At 51.4% G+C, this 24640-nt stretch overlaps 1 protein-coding gene across 1 annotated transcript in view; it reads left to right on the forward strand.

Moving 5' to 3' along the window:
- Window positions 1-8088: 8088 nt before the first annotated feature.
- FAM221B (family with sequence similarity 221 member B) overlaps window positions 8089-24640 on the forward strand; it is a 42521-nt gene continuing 25969 nt past the window's right edge. The window contains exons 1-3 of the mRNA XM_068253366.1: window positions 8089-8259; window positions 11366-11509; window positions 21235-21345. Coding sequence (XP_068109467.1) covers window positions 8148-8259; window positions 11366-11509; window positions 21235-21345 — 367 coding nt within the window. The 5' untranslated portion in view covers window positions 8089-8147. The remainder of the gene's footprint in view (window positions 8260-11365; window positions 11510-21234; window positions 21346-24640) is intronic.

Genomic DNA, 24640 nt, shown 5'->3' on the forward strand with positions numbered 1-24640 from the left:
TGTGAGTCTCCAGGTGACATCTGTAAGTGTGATGTCACTGAGCCTTCTGCCATAGTGTCACAGCCGGCCTGTCAGTCTCCAGGTGACATCTGTAAGTGTGATGTCACTGAGCCTTCTGCCATAGTGTCACAGCCGGCCTGTGAGTCTCCAGATGACATCTGTAAGTATGATGTCACCGAGCCTTCTGCCAAAGTGTCACAGCCGGCCTGTGAGTCTCCAGATGACATCTGTAAGTATGATGTCACCGAGCCTTCTGCCATAGTGTCACAGCCGGCCTGTGAGTCTCCAGGTGAAATCTGTAAGTGTGATGTCACTGAGCCTTCTGCCATAGTGTCACAGCCGGCCTGTGAGTCTCCAGGTGACATCTGTAAGTATGATGTCACTGAGCATTCTGCCATAGTGTCACAGCCGGCCTGTGAGTCTCCAGGTGACATCTGTAAGTGTGATGTCACTGAGCCTTCTGCCATAGTGTCACAGCCGGCCTGTGAGTCTCCAGGTGAAATCTGTAAGTGTGATGTCACTGAGCCTTCTGCCATAGTGTCACAGCCGGCCTGTGAGTCTCCAGGTGAAATCTGTAAGTGTGATGTCACTGAGCATTCTGCCATAGTGTCACAGCCGGCCTGTGAGTCTCCAGGTGACATCTGTAAGTGTGATGTCGCTGAGCCTTCAGCCATAGTGTCACAGCCGGCCTGTGAGTCTCCAGGTGACATTTGTAAGTGTGATGTCACTGAGCCTTCTGCCATAGTGTCACAGCCGGCCTGTGAGTCTCCAGGTGACATCTGTAAGTGTGATATCACAGGGCCTTCTGCCATAGTGTCACAGCCCGCCTGTGAGTCTCCAGGTGACATCTGTAAGTGTGATGTCACTGAGCCTTCTGCCATAGTGTCACAGCCGGCCTGTGTGTCTCCAGGTGACATCTGTAAGTGTGATATCACAGGGCCTTCTGCCATAGTGTCACAGCCCGCCTGTGAGTCTCCAGGTGACATCTGTAAGTGTGATGTCACTGAGCCTTCTGCCATAGTGTCACAGCCGGCCTGTGAGTCTCCAGGTGACATCTGTAAGTATGATGTCACTGGGCCTTCTGCCATAGTGTCACAGCCGGCCTGTGTGTCTCCAGGTGACATCTGTAAGTGTGATATCACTGAGCCTTCTGCCATAGTGTCACAGCCGGCCTGTGAGTCTCCAGGTGACATCTGTAAGTGTGATGTCACTGAGCATTCTGCCATAGTGTCACAGCCGGCCTGTGAGTCTCCAGGTGACATCTGTAAGTGTGATGTCACTGAGCCTTCTGCAATAGTGTCACAGCCGGCCTGTGAGTCTCCAGGTGACATCTGTAAGTGTGATGTCACTGAGCCTTCTGCAATAGTGTCACAGCCGGCCTGTGAGTCTCCAGGTGACATCTGTAAGTGTGATGTCACTGGGCCTTCTGCCATAGTGTCACAGCCGGCCTGTGAGTCTCCAGGTGACATCTGTAAGTGTGATGTCACTGAGCCTTCTGCCATAGTGTCACAGCCGGCCTGTGAGTCTCCAGGTGACATCTGTAAGTGTGATGTCACTGGGCCTTCTGCCGTAGTGTCACAGCCGGCCTGTGTGTCTCCAGGTGACATCTGTAAGTGTGATGTCACTGAGCCTTCTGCCATAGTGTCACAGTCGGCCTGTGAGTCTCCAGGTGACATCTGTAAGTGTGATGTCACTGAGCCTTCTGCCATAGTGTCACAGCCGGCCTGTGAGTCTCCAGGTGACATCTGTAAGTGTGATGTCACTGGGCCTTCTGCCGTAGTGTCACAGCCGGCCTGTGTGTCTCCAGGTGACATCTGTAAGTGTGATGTCACTGAGCCTTCTGCCATAGTGTCACAGCCGGCCTGTGAGTCTCCAGGTGACATCTGTAAGTGTGATGTCACTGGGCCTTCTGCCGTAGTGTCACAGCCGGCCTGTGAGTCTCCAGGTAACATCTGTAAATGTGATGTCACTGAGCCTTCTGCCATAGTGTCACAGTCGGCCTGTGAGTCTCCAGGTGACATCTGTAAGTGTGATATCACTGAGCCTTCTGCCATAGTGTCACAGCCGGCCTGTGAGTCTCCAGGTGACATCTGTAAGTGTGATGTCACTGAGCCTTCTGCCATAGTGTCACAGCCGGCCTGTCAGTCTCCAGGTGACATCTGTAAGTGTGATGTCACTGGGCCTTCTGCCATAGTGTCACAGCTGGCCTGTGTGTCTCCAGGTGACATCTGTAAGTGTGATGTCACTGAGCTTTCTGCCATAGTGTCACAGCCGGCCTGTGAGTCTCCAGGTGACATCTGTAAGTGTGATGTCACTGAGCCTTCTGCCATAGTGTCACAGCCGGCCTGTGAGTCTCCAGGTGACATCTGTAAGTGTGATGTCACTGGGCCTTCTGCCATAGTGTCACAGCCTGTGAGTCTCCAGGTGACATCTGTAAGTGTGATGTCACCGGGCCTTCTGCCATAGTGTCACAGCCGGCCTGTGAGTCTCCAAGTGACATCTGTAAGTGTGATGTCACTGGGCCTTCTGCCAAAGTGTCACAGCCGGCCTGTGAGTCTCCAGGTGACATCTGTAAGTGTGATGTCACTGAGCCTTCTGCCATAGTGTCACAGCTGGCCTGTGAGTCTCCAGGTGACATCTGTAAGTGTGATGTCACTAAGCCTTCTGCCATAGTGTCACAGCCGGCCTGTGAGTCTCCAGGTGACATCTGTAAGTGTGATGTCACTGAGCCTTCTGCCATAGTGTCACAGTCGGCCTGTGAGTCTCCAGGTGACATCTGTAAGTGTGATGTCACTGAGCCTTCTGCCATAGTGTCACAGCCGGCCTGTGAGTCTCCAGGTGACATCTGTAAGTGTGATGTCACTGGGCCTTCTGCCGTAGTGTCACAGCCGGCCTGTGTGTCTCCAGGTGACATCTGTAAGTGTGATGTCACTGAGCCTTCTGCCATAGTGTCACAGCCGGCCTGTGAGTCTCCAGGTGACATCTGTAAGTGTGATGTCACTGGGCCTTCTGCCGTAGTGTCACAGCCGGCCTGTGAGTCTCCAGGTAACATCTGTAAATGTGATGTCACTGAGCCTTCTGCCATAGTGTCACAGTCGGCCTGTGAGTCTCCAGGTGACATCTGTAAGTGTGATATCACTGAGCCTTCTGCCATAGTGTCACAGCCGGCCTGTGAGTCTCCAGGTGACATCTGTAAGTGTGATGTCACTGAGCCTTCTGCCATAGTGTCACAGCCGGCCTGTCAGTCTCCAGGTGACATCTGTAAGTGTGATGTCACTGGGCCTTCTGCCATAGTGTCACAGCTGGCCTGTGTGTCTCCAGGTGACATCTGTAAGTGTGATGTCACTGAGCTTTCTGCCATAGTGTCACAGCCGGCCTGTGAGTCTCCAGGTGACATCTGTAAGTGTGATGTCACTGAGCCTTCTGCCATAGTGTCACAGCCGGCCTGTGAGTCTCCAGGTGACATCTGTAAGTGTGATGTCACTGGGCCTTCTGCCATAGTGTCACAGCCTGTGAGTCTCCAGGTGACATCTGTAAGTGTGATGTCACCGGGCCTTCTGCCATAGTGTCACAGCCGGCCTGTGAGTCTCCAAGTGACATCTGTAAGTGTGATGTCACTGGGCCTTCTGCCAAAGTGTCACAGCCGGCCTGTGAGTCTCCAGGTGACATCTGTAAGTGTGATGTCACTGAGCCTTCTGCCATAGTGTCACAGCTGGCCTGTGAGTCTCCAGGTGACATCTGTAAGTGTGATGTCACTAAGCCTTCTGCCATAGTGTCACAGCCGGCCTGTGAGTCTCCAGGTGACATCTGTAAGTGTGATGTCACTGAGCCTTCTGCCATAGTGTCACAGCCGGCCTGTGAGTCTCCAGGTGACATCTGTAAGTGTGATGTCACTGGGCCTTCTGCCATAGTGTCACAGCCCGCCTGTGAGTCTCCAGGTGACATCTGTAAGTGTGATGTCACTGAGCCTTCTGCCATAGTGTCACAGCCGGCCTGTGAGTCTCCAGGTGACATCTGTAAGTGTGATGTCACTGGGCCTATTGCAATAGTGTCACAGCCGGCCTGTGAGTCCCCAGGTGACATCTGTAAGTGTGATGTCACTGGGCCTTCTGCCATAGTGTCACAGCCGGCCTGTGAGTCTCCAGGTGACATCTGTAAGTGTGATGTCACTGAGCCTTCTGCCATAGTGTCACAGCTGGCCTGTGTGTCTCCAGGTGACATCTGTAAGTGTGATGTCACTGGGCCTTCTGCCAAAGTGTCACAGCCGGCCTGTGAGTCTCCAGGTGACATCTGTAAGTGTGATGTCACTGAGCCTTCTGCCATAGTGTCACAGCTGGCCTGTGAGTCTCCAGGTGACATCTGTAAGTGTGATGTCACTAAGCCTTCTGCCATAGTGTCACAGCCGGCCTGTGAGTCTCCAGGTGACATCTGTAAGTGTGATGTCACTGAGCCTTCTGCCATAGTGTCACAGCCGGCCTGTGAGTCTCCAGGTGACATCTGTAAGTGTGATGTCACTGGGCCTTCTGCCATAGTGTCACAGCCCGCCTGTGAGTCTCCAGGTGACATCTGTAAGTGTGATGTCACTGAGCCTTCTGCCATAGTGTCACAGCCGGCCTGTGAGTCTCCAGGTGACATCTGTAAGTGTGATGTCACTGGGCCTATTGCAATAGTGTCACAGCCGGCCTGTGAGTCCCCAGGTGACATCTGTAAGTGTGATGTCACTGGGCCTTCTGCCATAGTGTCACAGCCGGCCTGTGAGTCTCCAGATGACATCTGTAAGTGTGATGTCACCGGGCCTTCTGCCATAGTGTCACAGCCGGCCTGTGAGTCTCCAGGGGACATCTGTAAGTGTGATGTCACTGAGCCTTCTGCCATAGTGTCACACCCGGCCTGTGAATCTCCAGGTGACATCTGTAAGTGTGATGTCACTGAGCCTTCTGTCATAGTGTCACAGCTGGCCTGTGAGTGTCCAGGTGACATCTGTATGTGTGATGTCACTGAGCCTTCTGTCATAGTGTCACAGCTGGCCTGTGAGTGTTCAGGTGACATCTGTAAGTATGATGTCACCGAGCCTTCTGCCATAGTGTCACAGCCGGCCTGTGAGTCTCCAGATGACATTTGTAAGTATGATGTCACCGAGCCTTCTGCCATAGTGTCACAGCCCGCCTGTGAGTCTCCAGGTGACATCTGTAAGTATGATGTCACCGAGCCTTCTGCCATAGTGTCACAGCCGGTCTGTGAGTCTCCAGATGACATCTGTAAGTATGATGTCACCGAGCCTTCTGCCATAGTGTCACAGCCGGCCTGTGAGTCTCCAGGTGACATCTGTAAGTGTGATGTCACTGAGCCTTCTGCCATAGTGTCACAGCCGGCCTGTGAGTCTCCAGGTGACATCTGTAAGTGTGATGTCACTGAGCCTTCTGCCATAGTGTCACAGCCGGCCTGTGAGCAGAGCCGGGACAAGGTCCTCCAGCACCCAAGGCTGAGACACCAAAGTGCGCCCCTCCATCCCTCCCACCTCAGCTGTCACACACTGATTACTATTAGACTAAGAATCGCCACAGAGCCCACAACCTCCCCAACACCTTAATATCTAGTTATCTGGCTTGCAGTCACTGCCATGTATCCCCTTTTCTTATGTCTTTCTGCTTCAAACACAATTAGGAATGACAGCTGAAATAATTGTGTGCCCCCTCCTACACTGCGCCCTGAGCCTCTTCAGCCTCTGCCTCGGCCTGGCCCTGCCTGTGAGTCTCCAGGTGACATCTGTAAGTGTGATGTCACTGGCCTTCTGCTATAGTGTCACAGCCGGCCTGTGAGTCTCCAGGTGACATCTGTAAGTGTGATGTCACTGAGCCTTCTGCCATAGTGTCACAGCCGGCCTGTGTGTCTCCAGGTGACATCTGTAAGTGTGATGTCACTGGCCTTCTGCTATAGTGTCACAGCCGGCCTGTGAGTCTCCAGGTGACATCTGTAAGTGTGATGTCACTGGGCCTTCTGCCATAGTGTCACAGCTGGCCTGTGTGTCTCCAGGTGACATCTGTAAGTGTGATGTCACTGAGTCTTCTGCCATAGTGTCACAGCCGGCCTATGTGTCTCCAGGTGACATCTGTAAGTGTGATGTCACTGGGCCTTCTGCCATAGTGTCACAGCCGGCCTGTGAGTCTCCAGGTGACATCTGTAAGTGTGATGTCACTGAGGCTTCTGCCATAGTGTCACAGCTGGCCTGTGTGTCTCCAGGTGACATCTGTAAGTGTGATGTCACTGAGCCTTCTGCCATAGTGTCACAGCTGGCCTGTGTGTCTCCAGGTGACATCTGTAAGTGTGATGTCACTGAGTTCTGCCATAGTGTCACAGCCGGCCTGTGAGTCTCCAGGTGACATCTGTAAGTGTGATGTCACTGGGCCTTCTGCCACAGTATCACAGCCGGCCTGTCAGTCTCCAGGTGACATGTGTAAGTGTGATGTCACTGGGCCTTCTGCCATAGTGTCACAGCCGGCCTGTGAATCTCCAGGTGACATCTGTAAGTGTGATGTCACTGGCCTTCTGCTATAGTGTCACAGCCGGCCTGTGAGTCTCCAGGTGACATCTGTAAGTGTGATGTCACTGAGCCTTCTGCCATAGTGTCACAGCCGGCCTGTGTGTCTCCAGGTGACATCTGTAAGTGTGATGTCACTGGCCTTCTGCTATAGTGTCACAGCCGGCCTGTGAGTCTCCAGGTGACATCTGTAAGTGTGATGTCACTGGGCCTTCTGCCATAGTGTCACAGCTGGCCTGTGTGTCTCCAGGTGACATCTGTAAGTGTGATGTCACTGAGTCTTCTGCCATAGTGTCACAGCCGGCCTATGTGTCTCCAGGTGACATCTGTAAGTGTGATGTCACTGGGCCTTCTGCCATAGTGTCACAGCCGGCCTGTGAGTCTCCAGGTGACATCTGTAAGTGTGATGTCACTGAGGCTTCTGCCATAGTGTCACAGCTGGCCTGTGTGTCTCCAGGTGACATCTGTAAGTGTGATGTCACTGAGCCTTCTGCCATAGTGTCACAGCTGGCCTGTGTGTCTCCAGGTGACATCTGTAAGTGTGATGTCACTGAGTTCTGCCATAGTGTCACAGCCGGCCTGTGAGTCTCCAGGTGACATCTGTAAGTGTGATGTCACTGGGCCTTCTGCCACAGTATCACAGCCGGCCTGTCAGTCTCCAGGTGACATGTGTAAGTGTGATGTCACTGGGCCTTCTGCCATAGTGTCACAGCCGGCCTGTGAGTCTCCAGGTGACATCTGTAAGTGTGATGTCACTGCCCTTCTGCCATAGTGTCACAGCTGGCCTGTGTGTCTCCAGGTGACATCTGTAAGTGTGATGTCACTGAGCCTTCTGCCATAGTGTCACAGCCGGCCTGTGTGTCTCCAGGTGACATCTGTAAGTGTGATGTCACTGAGCCTTCTGCCATAGTGTCACACCCGGCCTGTGAGTCTCCAGGTGACATCTGTAAGTGTGATGTCACTGAGCCTTGTGCCATAGTGTCACAGCCGGTCTGTGAGTCTCCAGGTGACATCTGTAAGTGTGATGTCACTGAGCCTTCTGCCATAGTGTCACAGCCGGCCTGTGTGTCTCCAGGTGACATCTGTAAGTGTGATGTCACTGAGCCTTCTGCCATAGTGTCACACCCGGCCTGTGAGTCTCCAGGTGACATCTGTAAGTGTGATGTCACTGAGCCTTGTGCCATAGTGTCACAGCCGGCCTGTGAGTCTCCAGGTGACATCTGTAAGTGTGATGTCACTGAGCCTTCTGCCATAGTGTCACAGCCGGCCTGTGTGTCTCCAGGTGACATCTGTAAGTGTGATGTCACTGAGCCTTCTGCCATAGTGTCACAGCCGGCCTGTGTGTCTCCAGGTGACATCTGTAAGTGTGATGTCACTGAGCCTTCTGCCATAGTGTCACACCCGGCCTGTGAGTCTCCAGGTGACATCTGTAAGTGTGATGTCACTGAGCCTTGTGCCATACTGTCTCCAGGTTACTTGGTTTCCACAACAGAGACAGGATACCTCTGGCAGGACTGAGGAAATGTCTGAAGCTGGAAGTAACACAGGAGGAGGGGGTAAGAGGCAGCCAGGCACCCCGGGGAAGACATGGAGCCAGGGGAAACCTAACATGCTGCCAGAGAGACCCCCACTTAAGGGACCCCCGAGGAGGGGACAGCCCACAGCAGAAAATGCAGATATGAAGGTAACTGCGATGCTGACACAGGGGTCCAGAGGCAGAGGTGAGTCCACACACAGGGTGGTAGAGGGGTCAGGGAGGGATTGGATAGGGCTGTGGTGGGAGGGGGATACAAATAGCACAGCTCCCAACTGTCCCTCCTTCAGGACTTTGTCCCTCTTTCTATGTAAATATATATTTCTCTACTAAAAATGTGTTTGATTGACTCTAAACTTTATTCCCAACCTGTAAATTGATATATTACGAATTATAAAATGTTACTATTAAGGAAAATGAACCAGGATAGAAAGGACCAGTGTGGTTTGAATTATAAAACAACATATTTTTCTTATGAAATCTTTATGGTATGCGTTACTAGGGGTGTGGTGGGGTCATGGCCAGGGTTGAAACAGGGGGCGTGGCTTAAATGTCCCTTTTTTTGGGAGGATACACATGGGGTGCTGGGGGATACACAGGGGGTGCTGGGGGGGTACACATGGGGTGCTGGGGGGATACACATGGGGTGCTGGGGGGAATACACAGTGGGTGCTGGGGGGGATACACAGGGAGTGCTGGGGGGGATACACATGGGGTGCTGAGGGGATACACATGGGGTGCTGGGGGGATACACATGGGGTGCTGGGGGGATACACAGGGAGTGCTGGGGGGGATACACAGGGAGTGCTGGGGGGGATACACAGGGAGTGCTGGGGGGATACACAGGGAGTGCTGGGGGGATACACAGGGAGTGCTGGGGGGGATACACAGGGGGTGCTGGGGGGGATACACAGGGAGTGCTGGGGGGATACACATGGGGTGCTGGGGGGATACACAGGGAGTGCTGGGGGGGATACACAGGGGGTGCTGGGGGGATACACAGGGAGTGCTGGGGGGATACACAGGGGGTGCTGGGGGGATACACATGGGGTGCTGGGGGGATACACATGGGGTGCTGGGGGGGATACACAGGGGGTGCTGGGGGGGATACACAGGGAGTGCTGGGGGGGATACACAGGGAGTGCTGGGGGGATACACAGGGAGTGCTGGGGGGATACACAGGGGGTGCTGGGGGGGATACACAGGGAGTGCTGGGGGGATACACATGGGGTGCTGGGGGGATACACAGGGAGTGCTGGGGGGGATACACAGGGGGTGCTGGGGGGATACACAGGGAGTGCTGGGGGGATACACAGGGGGTGCTGGGGGGATACACAGGGAGTGCTGGGGGGGATACACAGGGGGTGCTGGGGGGGATACACAGGGAGTGCTGGGGGGGATACACAGGGAGTGCTGGGGGGATACACAGGGAGTGCTGGGGGGGATACACAGGGGGTGCTGGGGGGGATACACAGGGGGTGCTGGGGGGGATACACAGGGAGTGCTGGGGGGATACACATGGGGTGCTGGGGGGATACACAGGGAGTGCTGGGGGGATACACAGGGGGTGCTGGGGGGGATACACAGGGGGTGCTGGGGGGATACACATAGGGTGCTGGGGGGGATACACATGGGGTGCTGGGGTGGGGGATACATGTAGGGTGGTGGGGGGTGGGTAAGGGATTGGATAGGGCTGTGGTGGGGGGTTGTAGCGCAGACACATGTAGAATGCTGGGGGGTGGGTGTAGAATAGGATGCGGGGGCACGTGTGAGATACTAAGAGATACTATACATGACTTCATAGTAGAAAATAATCTTATTTCTCAGCATCAACATGGGTTTACTAAAGACAGGTCCTGTTTGACTAACATGCTCAGCTTTTATGAGGTAGTGAATGCTAATATGGATATTGGGAATGCTGTAGATGTGATATACTTGGACTTTGCAAAGGCCTTCGACACTGTTCCCCACAAAAGTCTGGTGCAAAAGTTGAAGATGCAAGGACTGGGGAAGAGTCTGTGTGCATGGATAGGGAACTGGCTAATGGACAGAAAACAAAGAGTTGTGGTCAATGGATCGTACTCAAAATGGGAGACTGCTAGCAGTGGGGTCCCACAGGGGTCTGTTCTGGGGCCAGTGCTCTTCAATTTATTTATTAATGACCTAATAGATGCAGTAGTGAACAATGTTGCTATTTTTGCAGATGATACAAAATTGTGCAGAATCATCAACTCTCAGGAAGATAGTGTCATATTGCAACAGGATCTGGATAGGATGGCTATATGGGCACATACATGGCAGATGAAATTCAATGTTGACAAATGTAAGGTCATGCATTTTGGACGTACCAATGGTCTAGCACCATACAAAATAAATGGGATACAGTTGGGGACATCAAACTTGGAGAAGGACTTAGGAGTACTCATTGACAACAAGTTAAATAATCATACTCAATGCCAAGCAGCTGCAGCTAAAGCTAACAAAATTTTGGGATGCATTAAAAGGGAAATAAAAACTCGAGATGCTAGCATAATATTGCCCCTGTTTAACTCTCTAGTAAGGCCACATCTGGAATATGGAATTCAGTTCTGGGCACCACATTACAAAAAAGATATTGCAGTTTTAGAGCAGGTGCAGAGACGAGCAACAAAATTGATGCATGGGATGGAAGGTCTCGCTTATCGAGAAAGGTTAGATAAACTGGGTTTATTTAGTCTAGAGAAAAGACGCCTTAGAGAGGATCTAATTAACATGTATAAATACATCAGAGGGCAATATAATACCTTGGCGGATGAGCTTTTTGTCCCTAGGCCTTCTCAAAGGACTAGAGGACATGATCTGCGCATGGAGGAAAAACGTTTTAACCATTTATTTAGGAAAGGGTTCTTTACAGTAAGAGTGATTAAGATGTGGAATGCATTGCCACAGGAAGTCGTTATGGCAAACTCTATACCTGCATTTAAAGGGGGCTTAGATGCTTTCCTTGCGTTGAAAGACATCCATGGCTACAATTACTAGGTAATGCCTAATGATGTTGATCCAGGGATTTTATCTGATTGCCATCTGGAGTCGGGGAGGAATTTTTCCCTTTTTGGGGCTAATTGGACCATGCCTTGTAAGGGTTTTTTCGCCTTCCTCTGGATCAACAGGGATATGTGAGGGAGCAGGCTGGTGTTGTACTTCGTACTGGTTGAACTCGATGGACGTATGTCTTTTTTCAACCAAAATAACTATGTAACTATGTAACTATGTGTGACATGTCATGTAGACCCGTGTTGTTCTTCCTCTCTCAGGATACAGCATACAGAGAGTTGTCCCAGCACAGTCGGCAGATATTGTCAGTGTGGCCAGAGCCATGAATCGGGAGAGCTTTGCCTCCAGGCTACACCAGCTCTTCCACAGTGAGGTGGAGGCCTCCAACAGAGCCATTCATACCGGTAAGTGCCAGCAGGGGGAGGCATAGTGCACAATGCCACAGGGTGTGCTCACAGGAAGGGGCACCTCACTAGTGCCACACAGTGGCGGGTATGGTGTGATACACCTGGGAGTGGGATTTGCTGTAATATTTGCATTAATAATGATGTTTGAGCCAATACACAACACAGCCAGTCTTACAGCGACTATGGGAAAGTATTTACATGTTTGGCCCATAGATAAGACATTTTACTAATTATTGCTGTTACCGTGAGGGCCGTGTCATGTTCATGTGCGGTGCTAATGCTGGTCTGCGGTGCACACACGTGTGTCTGCTGCATGGAGCCCTGCAGGCCAGGGTGCGGGATTGCCATTCATGTAATGATTGCTAACGCCCCCTGCTGACCAGAAGTATGTTGGCTTCCTGCCGAGCCTCCAGGAACACTTCCTGAAACTCCCGGGTAGGTGGTGATGGTAGCAGTGTACGCTGATATGAATATGATATATAGTGCTGCCCCCAGTTAGGTGGTCGGGTAGGTGGTGATGGTAGCAGTGTACGCTGATATGTATATGATATATAGTGCTGCCCCCGGGTCGGTGGTTGGGTGGGTGATGATGGTAGCAGTGTACACTGATATGTATATGATATATAGTGCTGCCCCCGGTTAGGTGGTCGGGTGGGTGGTGATGGTAGCAGTGTACACTGATATGTATATGATATATAGTGCTGCCCCCGGTTAGGTGGTCGGGTGGGTGGTGATGGTAGCAGTGTACGCTGATATGTATATGATATATAGTGCTGCCCCCGGTTAGGTGGTCGGTAGGTGGTGATGGTAGCATTGTACTCTGATATGTATATGATATATAGAGCTGCCCCCGGTTAGGTGGTCTGGTGGGTGGTGATGGTAGCAGTGTACGCTGATATGTATATGATATATAGTGCTGCCCCCGGTTAGGTGGTCGGGTAGGTGGTGATGGTAGCAGTGTACACTGATATGTATATGATATATAGTGCTGCCCCCGGTTAGGTGGTCGGGTGGGTGGTGATGGTAGCAGTGTACACTGATATGTATATGATATATAGTGCTGCCCCCGGTTAGGTGGTCGGGTAGGTGGTGATGGTAGCAGTGTACACTGATATGTATATGACATATAGTGCTGCGCCCAGTTAGGTGGTCGGGTGGGTGGTGATGGTAGCAGTGTACACTGATATGTATATGATATACAGTGCTGCCCCCGGTTAGGTGGTCGGGTAGGTGGTGATGGTAGCAGTGTACACTGATATGTATATGATATATAGTGCTGCCCCCGGTTAGGTGGTCGGGTAGGTGGTGATGGTAGCAGTGTACACTGATATGTATATGATATATAGTGCTGCCCCCGGTTAGGTGGTCTGGTGGGTGATGATGGTAGCAGTGTACACTGATATGTATATGATATATAGTGCTGCCCCCGGTTAGGTGGTCGGGTAGGTGGTGATGGTAGCAGTGTACACTGATATGTATATGATATATAGTGCTGCCCCCGGTTAGGTGGTCGGGTAGGTGGTGATGGTAGCAGTGTACGCTGATATGTATATGATATATAGTGCTGCCCCCAGTTAGGTGTTCGGGTGGGTGGTGATGGTAGCAGAGTACACTGATATGTATATGATATATAGTGCTGCCCCCGGTTAGGTGGTCGGGTAGGTGGTGATGGTAGCAGTGTACACTGATATGTATATGATATATAGTGCTGCCCCCGGTTAGGTGGTCGGGTGGGTGGTGATGGTTCCAGTGTACACTGATATGTATATGATATATAGTGCGTCCCCCGGTTAGTTGGTCGGGTAGGTGGTGATGGTAGCAGTGTACACTGATATGTATATGATATATAGTGCTGCCCCCGGTTAGGTGGTCGGGTAGGTGGTGATGGTAGCAGTGTACGCTAATATGTATATGATATATAGTGCTGCCCCCGGTTAGGTGGTCGGGTGGGTGGTGATGGTAGCAGTGTACGCTGATATGTATATGATATATAGTGCTGCCCCCGGTTAGGTGGTTGGGTGGGTGGTGATGGTAGCAGTGTACGCTGATATGTATGTGATATATAGTGCTGCCCCCGGTTAGGTGGTCGGGAAGGTGGTGATGGTAGCAGTGTACACTGATATGTATATGATATATAGTGCTGCCCCCGGTTAGGTGGTCGGGTGGGTGGTGATGGTAGCAGTGTACGCTGATATGTATATGATATATAGTGCTGCCCCCGGTTAGGTGGTCGGTAGGTGGTGATGGTAGCATTGTACTCTGATATGTATATGATATATAGAGCTGCCCCCGGTTAGGTGGTCTGGTGGGTGGTGATGGTAGCAGTGTACGCTGATATGTATATGATATATAGTGCTGCCCCCGGTTAGGTGGTCGGGTAGGTGGTGATGGTAGCAGTGTACACTGATATGTATATGATATATAGTGCTGCCCCCGGTTAGATGGTCGGGTGGGTGGTGATGGTAGCAGTGTACACTGATATGTATATGATATATAGTGCTGCCCCCGGTTAGGTGGTCGGGTAGGTGATGATGGTAGCAGTGTACGCTGATATGTATATGATATATAGTGCTGCCCCCGGTTAGGTGGTCGGGTAGGTGGTGATGGTAGCAGTGTACACTGATATGTATATGATATATAGTGCTGCCCCCGGTTAGGTGGTCGGGTAGGTGGTGATGGTAGCAGTGTACGCTAATATGTATATGATATATAGTGCTGCCCCCGGTTAGGTGGTCGGGTGGGTGGTGATGGTAGCAGTGTACACTGATATGTATATGATATATAGTGCTGCCCCCGGTTAGGTGGTCGGGTGGGTGGCGATGGTAGCAGTGTACACTGATATGTATATGATATATAGTGCTGCCCCCGGTTAGGTGGTCGGTAGGTGGTGATGGTAGCATTGTACTCTGATATGTATATGATATATAGAGCTGCCCCCGGTTAGGTGGTCTGGTGGGTGGTGATGGTAGCAGTGTACGCTGATATGTATATGATATATAGTGCTGCCCCCGGTTAGGTGGTCGGGTAGGTGGTGATGGTAGCAGTGTACACTGATATGTATATGATATATAGTGCTGCCCCCGGTTAGGTGGTCGGGTGGGTGGTGATGGTAGCAGTGTACGCTGATATGTATATGATATATAGTGCTGCCCCCGGTTAGGTGGTCGGTAGGTGGTGATGGTAGCATTGTACTCTGATATGTATATGATATATAGAGCTGCCCCCGGTTAGGTGGTCTGGTGGGTGGTGATGGTAGCAGTGTACGCTGATATGTATATGATATATAGTGCTGCCCCCGGTTAGGTGGTCGGTAGGTGGTGATGGTAGCATTGTACTCTGATATGTATATGATATATAGAGCTGCCCCCGGTTAGGTGGTCGGGTGGGTGGTGATGGTAGCAGTGTACGCTGATATGTATATGATATATAGTGCTGCCCCCGGTTAGGTGGTCGGGTAGGTGGTGATGGTAGCAGTGTACGCTGATATGTATATGATATATAGTGCTGCCCCCGGTTAGGTGGTCGGGTAGGTGGTGATGGTAGCAGTGTACACTGATATGTATATGATATATAGTGCTGCCCCCGGTTAGGTGGTCGGGTAGGTGGTGATGGTAGCAGTGTACGCTAGTGCTGCCCCCGGTTAGGTGGTCGGGTGGGTGGTGATGGTAGCAGTGTACACTGATATGTATATGATATATAGTGCTGCCCCCGGTTAGGTGGTCGGGTGGGTGGCGATGGTAGCAGTGTACACTGATATGTATATGATATATAGTGCTGCCCCCGGTTAGGTGGTCTGGTGGTTGGTAGCAGTGTACACTGATATGTATATGATATATAGTGCTGCCCCCGGTTAGGTGGTCGGGTGGGTGGTGATGGTAGCAGTGTACGCTGATATGTATATGATATATAGTGCTGCCCCCGGTTAGGTGGTCGGTAGGTGGTGATGGTAGCATTGTACTCTGATATGTATATGATATATAGAGCTGCCCCCGGTTAGGTGGTCTGGTGGGTGGTGATGGTAGCAGTGTACGCTGATATGTATATGATATATAGTGCTGCCCCCGGTTAGGTGGTCGGGTAGGTGGTGATGGTAGCAGTGTACACTGATATGTATATGATATATAGTGCTGCCCCCGGTTAGGTGGTCGGGTGGGTGGTGATGGTAGCAGTGTACACTGATATGTATATGATATATAGTGCTGCCCCCGGTTAGGTGGGTGGTGATGGTAGCAGTGTACGCTGATATGTATGTGATATATAGTGCTGCCCCCGGTTAGGTGGTCGGGTAGGTGGTGATGGTAGCAGTGTACACTGATATGTATATGATATATAGTGCTGCCCCTGGTTAGGTATTTGGGTGGGTGGTGATGGTAGCAGTGTACGCTGATATGTATGTGATATATAGTGCTGCCCCCGGTTAGGTGGTCGGGTAGGTGGTGATGGTAGCAGTGTACACTGATATGTATATGATATATAGTGCTGCCCCCGGTTAGGTGGTCGGGTGATTGGTGATGGTAGCAGTGTACGCTGATATGTATATGATATATAGTGCTGCCCCCGGTTAGGTGGTCGGGTAGGTGGTGATGGTAGCAGTGTACACTGATATGTATATGATATATAGTGCTGCCCCCGGTTAGGTGGTCAGGTAGGTGGTGATGGTAGCAGTGTACACTTATATGTATATGATATATAGTGCTGCCCCCGGTTAGGTGGTCGGGTGGGTGGTGATGGTAGCGGTGTACACTGATATGTATATGATATATAGTGCTGCCCCCGGTTAGGTGGTCGGGTAGGTGGTGATGGTAGCAGTGTACACTGATATGTATATGATATATAGTGCTGCCCCCGGTTAGGTGGTCGGGTAGGTGGTGATGGTAGCAGTGTACACTGATATGTATATGATATATAGTGCTGCCCCCGGTTAGGTGGTCGGGTAGGTGGTGATGGTAGCAGTGTACGCTGATATGTATGTGATATATAGTGCTGCCCCCAGGTAGGTGGTCGGGTAGGTGGTGATGGTAGCAGTGTACACTGATATGTATATGATATATAGTGCTGCCCCCGGTTAGGTGGTCGGGTGGGTGGTGATGGTAGCAGTGTACGCTGATATGTATATGATATATAGTGCTGCCCCCGGTTAGGTGGTCGGTAGGTGGTGATGGTAGCATTGTACTCTGATATGCATATGATATATAGAGCTGCCCCCAGTTAGGTGGTCTGGTGGGTGGTGATGGTAGCAGTGTACGCTGATATGTATATGATATATAGTGCTGCCCCCGGTTAGGTGGTCGGGTAGGTGGTGATGGTAGCAGTGTACACTGATATGTATATGATATATAGTGCTGCCCCCGGTTAGGTGGTCGGGTGGGTGGTGATGGTAGCAGTGTACACTGATATGTATATGATATATAGTGCTGCCCCCGGTTAGGTGGTCGGGTGGGTGGTGATGGTAGCAGTGTACACTGATATGTATATGATATATAGTGCTGCCCCCGGTTAGGTGGTCGGGTGGGTGGTGATGGTAGCAGTGTACGCTGATATGTATATGATATATAGTGCTGCCCCCGGTTAGGTGGTCGGTAGGTGGTGATGGTAGCAGTGTACTCTGATATGTATATGACATATAGAGCTGCCCCCGTTTAGGTGGTCGGGTGGGTGGTGATGGTAGCAGTGTACGCTGATATGTATATGATATATAGTGCTGCCCCCGGTTAGGTGGTCGGGTAGGTGGTGATGGTAGCAGTGTACACTGATATGTATATGATATATAGTGCTGCCCCCGGTTAGGTGGTTGGTGATGGTAGCAGTGTACACTGATATGTATATGATATATAGTGCTGCCCCCGGTTAGGTGGTCGGGTGGGTGGTGATGGTAGCAGTGTACACTGATATGTATATGATATATAGTGCTGCCCCCGGTTAGGTGGTTGGGTAGGTGGTGATGGTAGCAGTGTACACTGATATGTATATGATATATAGTGCTGCCCCCGGTTAGGTGGTCGGGTAGGTGGTGATGGTAGCAGTGTACACTGATATGTATATGATATATAGTGCTGCCCCCGGTTAGGTGGTCGGGTGGGTGGTGATGGTAGCAGTGTACACTGATATGTATATGATATATAGTGCTGCCCCCGGTTAGGTGGTCTGGTGGGTGGTGATGGTAGCAGTGTACACTGATATGTATATGATATATAGTGCTGCCCCCGGTTAGGTGGTCGGGTAGGTGGTGATGGTAGCAGTGTACACTGATATGTATATGATATACAGTGCTGCCCCTGGTTAGGTGGTCTGGTGGGTGGTGATGGTAGCAGTGTACGCTGATATGTATATGATATATAGTGCTGCCCCAGTTAGGTGGTCGGGTGGGTGGTGGTGGTAGCAGTGTACACTGATATATATATGATATATAGTGCTGCCCCCAGTTAGGTGGTCGGGTGGGTGGTGATGGTAGCAGTGTACACTGATATGTATATGATATATAGTGCTGCCCCCAGTTAGGTGGTCGGGTTGGTGGTGATGGTAGCAGTGTACACTGATATGTATATGATATATAGTGCTGCCCCCAGTTAGGTGGTCGGGTTGGTGGTGATGGTAGCAGTGTACACTGATATGTATATGATATATAGTTCTGCCCCCGGTTAGGTGGTCGGGTTGGTGGTGATGGTAGCAGTGTACACTGATATGTATATGATATATAGTGCTGCCCCCGGTTAGGTGGTCGGGTGGGTGGTGATGGTAGCAGTGTACACTGATATGTATATGATATATAGTGCTGCCCCCGGTTAGGTGGTCGGGTAGGTGGTGATGGTAGCAGTGTACACTGATATGTATATGATATATAGTGCTGCCCCCGGTTAGGTGGTCGGGTAGGTGGTGATGGTAGCAGTGTACACTGATATGTATATGATATATAGTGCTGCCCCTGGTTAGGTGGTCTGGTGGTTGGTGATGGTAGCAGTGTACACTGATATGTATATGATATATAGTGCTGCCCCCGGTTAGGTGGTCGGGTAGGTGGTGATGGTAGCAGTGTACACTGATATGTATATGATATATAGTGCTGCCCCCGGTTAGGTGGTCGGGTGGGTGGTGATGGTAGCAGTGTACACTGATATGTATATGATATATAGTGCTGCCCCCGGTTAGGTGGTCTGGTGGGTGGTGATGGTAGCAGTGTACACTGATATGTATATGATATATAGTGCTGCCCCCGGTTAGGTGGTGATGGTAGCAGTGTACACTGATATGTATATGATATATAGTGCTGCCACCGGTTAGGTGGTCTGGTGGTTGGTAGCAGTGTACACTGATATGTATATGATATATAGTGCTGCCCCCGGTTAGGTGGTCGGGTGGGTGGTGATGGTAGCAGTGTACACTGATATGTATATGATATATAGTGCTGCCCCCGGTTAGGTGGTCGGGTAGGTGGTGATGGTAGCAGTGTACACTGATATGTATATGATATATAGTGCTGCCCCTGGTTAGGTGGTCTGGTGGGTGGTGATGGTAGCAGTGTACGCTGATATGTATATGATATATAGTGCTGCCCCAGTTAGGTGGTCGGGTGGGTGGTGGTGGTAGCAGTGTACACTGATATGTATATGATATATAGTGCTGCCCCCGGTTAGGTGGTCGGGTGGGTGGTGATGGTAGCAGTGTACACTGATATGTATATGATATATAGTGCTGCCCCCAGTTAGGTGGTCGGGTTGGTGGTGATGGTAGCAGTGTACACTGATATGTATATGATATATAGTGCTGCCCCCAGTTAGGTGGTCGGGTTGGTGGTGATGGTAGCAGTGTACACTGATATGTATATGATATATAGTTCTGCCCCCGGTTAGGTGGTCGGGTTGGTGGTGATGGTAGCAGTGTACACTGATATGTATATGATATATAGTGCTGCCCCTGGTTAGGTGGTCTGGTGGGTGGTGATGGTAGCAGTGTACGCTGATATGTATATGATATATAGTGCTGCCCCAGTTAGGTGGTCGGGTGGGTGGTGGTGGTAGCAGTGTACACTGATATGTATATGATATATAGTGCTGCCCCTGGTTAGGTGGTCGGGTGGGTGGTGATGGTAGCAGTGTACACTGATATGTATATGATATATAGTGCTGCCCCCAGTTAGGTGGTCGTGTTGGTGGTGATGGTAGCAGTGTACACTGATATGTATATGATATATAGTTCTGCCCCCGGTTAGGTGGTCGGGTTGGTGGTGATGGTAGCAGTGTACACTGATATGTATATGATATATAGTGCTGCCCCCAGTTAGGTGGTCGGGTTGGTGGTGATGGTAGCAGTGTACACTGATATGTATATGATATATAGTGCTGCCCCCAGTTAGGTGGTCGGGTTGGTGGTGATGGTAGCAGTGTACACTGATATGTATATGATATATAGTGCTGCCCCCGGTTAGGTGGTCGGGTGGGTGGTGATGGTAGCAGTGTACGCTGATATGTATATGATATATAGTGCTGCCCCCGGTTAGGTGGTTGGGTAGGTGGTGATGGTAGCAGTGTACACTGATATGTATATGATATATAGTGCTGCCCCCAGTTAGGTGGTCGGGTAGGTGGTGATGGTAGCAGTGTACACTGATATGTATATGATATATAGTGCTGCCCCCAGTTAGGTGGTCGGGTTGGTGGTGATGGTAGCAGTGTACACTGATATGTATATGATATATAGTGCTGCCCCCGGTTAGGTGGTCGGGTGGGTGGTGATGGTAGCAGTGTACGCTGATATGTATATGATATATAGTGCTGCCCCCGGTTAGGTGGTTGGGTAGGTGGTGATGGTAGCAGTGTACACTGATATGTATATGATATATAGTGCTGCCCCCAGTTAGGTGGTCGGGTAGGTGGTTATGGTAGCAGTGTACACTGATATGTATATGATATATAGTGCTGCCCCCAGGTAGGTGGTCGGTGGGTGGTTATGGTAGCAGTGTGATGGTAGTAATGTATACGATATATAGTGCTGCCCCCGGTTAGGTGGTCGGGTGGGTGGCGATGGTAGCAGTGTACACTGATATGTATATGATATATAGTGCTGCCCCCGGGTCGGTGGTTGGGTGGGTGATGATGGTAGCAGTGTACACTGATATGTATATGATATATAGTGCTGCCCCCGGTTAGGTGGTCGGGTGGGTGGTGATGGTAGCAGTGTACGCTGATATGTATATGATATATAGTGCTGCCCCCGGTTAGGTGGTCGGATGGGAGGTGATGGTAGCAGTGTACGCTGATATGTATATGATATATAGTGCTGCCCCCGGTTAGGTGGTCTGGTGGGTGGTGATGGTAGCAGTGTGATGGTAGTAATGTATGCAATATATAGTGCTGCCCCCGGTTAGGTGGTCGGGTAGGTGGTGATGGTAGCAGTGTACACTGATATGTATATGATATATAGTGCTGCCCCCGGTTAGGTGGTCGGGTGGGTGGTGATGGTAGCAGTGTACACAGATATGTATATGATATATAGTGCTGCCCCCGGTTAGGTGGTCAGGTAGGCGGTGATGGTAGCAGTGTGATGGTAGTAATGTATGCAATATATAGTGCTGCCCCCAGTTAGGTGGTCAAGGTATCGGTGTACACTGATATGTATATGATATATAGTGCTGCCCCCGGTTAGGTGGTCGGGTAGGTGGTGTAGGTATCGGTGTACGCATATGTATGGCACACAGGTACCAATGATTGGCATTTGGTTACACACAGGCCAGTACATCGGTTGGAGATGTCCTGAATACACCTGGGATTGTTTCCGAGTGGGAGAAGATTCCAGATGTTTCTGTGGTCACAGATTGGCGCAGCACCATACATACAGAGGTAAGTGCAGAGAATGCAGTGTGCTGTCCCGGTACATCCCAGGCAGTCATGCAGGCTGTCACAGGAGCCATGGTGGCCAGACCACAAATTGCCTTCCAATCTGTTTCAGCACACAGACCATGCAAACTGTGGTCGCAATCAGTGCACGGAAATCGATTGAAATTGGGCAGCAGCCCGACCAGAAGGGAGCCTGTGGGGTTACGGAAATACAAAATACACACTAACTCAGGGTATAACTGCCACCACCTCTGTTTTCTGAGACAGAGGAACTCACTAACTGGCTATTCCTCGACCTGCTTTTTCGTGATAGGCCGAGGCCATGCCAGGATGGCGTCCACCTTTCCCGTGTCAGGTTTCAGGTTGTTACCCCCCACCCGGTGACCTAAGTACTGCACCTCGGTCATGCCAATCTGACACTTACTCGGCTTAACTGTCAGATTGGCTGCGGCCAGCCTCTCTAGTACCTGGGACAGGTGTTTGAGGTGTTCCTCCCAGGTGAGGCTGAACACCGCAATGTCATCCAAGTACGCTACAGCGAACCCTTGCAACCAGGGATGCTCGGATGTGCCTCATCCACGAATTCGGAAATCCGCGTGGTTGCAAAAAAAAATCCGCATTTGGCCCCGCCGCATGCGGATTTTCGTCCGCTTCCACGCAACCACGCGGATTTTTTCCCGTGAATGGCGTATTCACGCCCGGAGGCGGATTTTCTTTTAACGTTAATAACAAAGCCCCCATACATGCTACAGTCCCCCAAATAGCATGGATTATCGAGGTGATAAGGGGCAACATAACTTCAACATAAAAAATTCCCCAAAAATTTTTTTTACTAGAGAAAATGGATTTTAAAGTGAAATCAACACTTTAAATGGGGCTATTAATTGGTAATAAGTGGTTTTAAAAAGGGATATACGTGTTAAGCAGTCAAAGAGGTGAAGGCGAGTTCCAATGGCACTTGGCGGCGAAGGTACCGCTGGAGGAGGATAAGTGGCTGACGCCAAAAAGGCTCCAGAGAGGTTTTTGTAATTTTTTTTTTTTTTGCAGCAATTAGCAATGACATCGCAGCAGAGTTGTCAGTGGACACGGGCAGTGTGAACGCAGAGTGCAGTGGTGGTAGCGACTGAGTCAGGAGAAGGACTATGCGGGCGGTCAGTTCAGCAGCACAGAAGGACCACGGCAACATACTGGTGGTAGTAGTAGTAGCACAGCGTCATAGTGCTGGCCAAAAAATTAAATGCACCCGGTGACCCGGGCAGTGTGAACGCAGAGTGTAGTAGCGACTGAGTCAGGAGGACAAAGCGGGCGGTCAGTTCAGCAGCTCAGAAGGAGGACCATGGCAACTTACTGGTAGTAGTACCATAACACCAAAAAATTAACCAAGGTAGGCACTAGGCAGGTAGTAAATGTCTTTATAAAGGCAGGCATAGTTAACAACAGCACATGCAGCAGCCACTTCATGTCCCCGTGTCCGACAATAGGGGCCAGGAACTCACCTTCCACCCAAGCCTGGTTGATTTTCAGGAAGGTGAGTTTGTCCACAGAGGCGTGGGAGAGCCGAGAGCGCTTCTCTGTGACCACGCCACCGGCCGCACTAAAGCATCTCTCTGAGAGGACACTGGAAGGAGGGCAGGATAGGAGTTCCAGGGCGTACTGGGAAAGCTCGCTCCAGATGTCCAGTCTCTTGACCCAGTACTCCAAGGGGTCCACGGGGCTGTCGGTGTCATTGAGCCCGCTGGATGACCCCATATAGTCAGACACCATGGTGGTCAGTCGTTGCTTGTGCTGGTTGGTGGTGGATGCTGTGGCGGGCACCTCTGTTCTGGGCTGCTGCACTGCATACAGGCTCTTGCTTAGGCTCTTCAGGTCTCCGGGGCGCCAGTTGCTGCTGCTGCTGCTGGTGGTTGTTGTTGTGCTGCTAGTGGCAATGGCAGGCACCTCTTGCTGGCTTGGCAGAGCAGTTACAGTGGGGGTGGAATGCTGGGGGAATGCTTCCAGTAGTCTGCGCACAAGGGCCTCCTTCAACTCCCTTGTGCGTTGCTCGGTGGTGGATGGCGTCATTAAGTCTCCCAGCTTCCCCTTCAGACGGGGATCAAGCATCAAGGTAATCCAGATGTCCTCCCTTGAACGCATCTGGATCACCCGGGGGTCCCTGCGAAGGCAGCGCAACATGTGCACAGCCATGGGAAACAAGTGGGCCCTGCCAGCAAGATCTTCCTCGTCCTCGCCATTGTCCCATAACGCATGCCTGTCCTCTTCCTGTGCCATGTCGTTGTCCTCCTCAAACCGCCATCCACGTACAACGCCTGCTGCACTCTGCTCCTCCTCCTCCTCCTCATTCAGGTTAGGGACCTCCAACTCTTCCACTACCTGCTGTGAGCCCTCCTCTGAGCTGGACTGTGCTGCCATCTGCTCCTGTTCTTCCAACTGCCTCAGGGCTTCATCCCCACGCTCAATTAAATTGTCCATTGCCTGCTCCAGTAGACAAACCAAGGGCACCCACTGGCACACAGAGGCCCGCTCCTCACTGACCATCTTGGTTGCCTCCAGGAAGGGACTCAGCACCAGGCATACTTGCTGCATCAGTGTCCACTGAGTGGCAGTAATCGTGGGGACTTGCTGGTTGCTGGGGACACTTGGGTCTAGCATGTAGGCCCTAAGAGCCAGCCTGTGCTGACACAGCCGCTCCAACATGGCCAGAGTCGAATTCCAGCGAACTGGCATGTCGATGATCATCCGGTGTTGTGGCCTTCCATACTGCTGCTGTAAGGTGGACAAGAGTGCAGAGGCAGTGGCTGACAGGCGGAAAAAGCGTACCACCGCCCGGGCATCCTGCAGCAGCTCGCTCAGCCCCTGGTAGGTGCGTAAGAAGCGCTGCACCACAAGATTGAGCACGTGGGCCAAGCAGGGGATGTGCTGGAGGTTTCCCTGCTGCACTGCTGCCACCAGGTTGGCCCCGTTATCGGCTGCCACATACCCCACTTCCAGGCCTCTGGGGGTCAGCCACCTCCGCTCCTGCTTCCTGAGGGCGGCCAGGACGTTGGTGGCCGTAAGCCTCTCCTTCCCCAGGGTCACCAATTTTAAAAGGGCTTGGCAGTGCCGAGGCTTGGCGCTGCTGCTGCCGAGGTGGGCTTGCTTTCCGGGTGCTGAGGGAGTGTCGTGACAGGACCCTTCTGCATCCCCCCTGATCCCGCGTGGTGGCACCACTAGCTGGGCTGATGCGCTCTTGTCCTCCCTCCCTTCCATCAGTGTCACCCAGTGGGCCGTAAAGGACAAGTAGCGACCTGTCCCAAATCTG

The sequence above is a fragment of the Hyperolius riggenbachi genome, chromosome 1 (assembly GCF_040937935.1).
Source record: "Hyperolius riggenbachi isolate aHypRig1 chromosome 1, aHypRig1.pri, whole genome shotgun sequence".
NCBI classification, from domain to species: Eukaryota; Metazoa; Chordata; class Amphibia; order Anura; family Hyperoliidae; genus Hyperolius; species Hyperolius riggenbachi.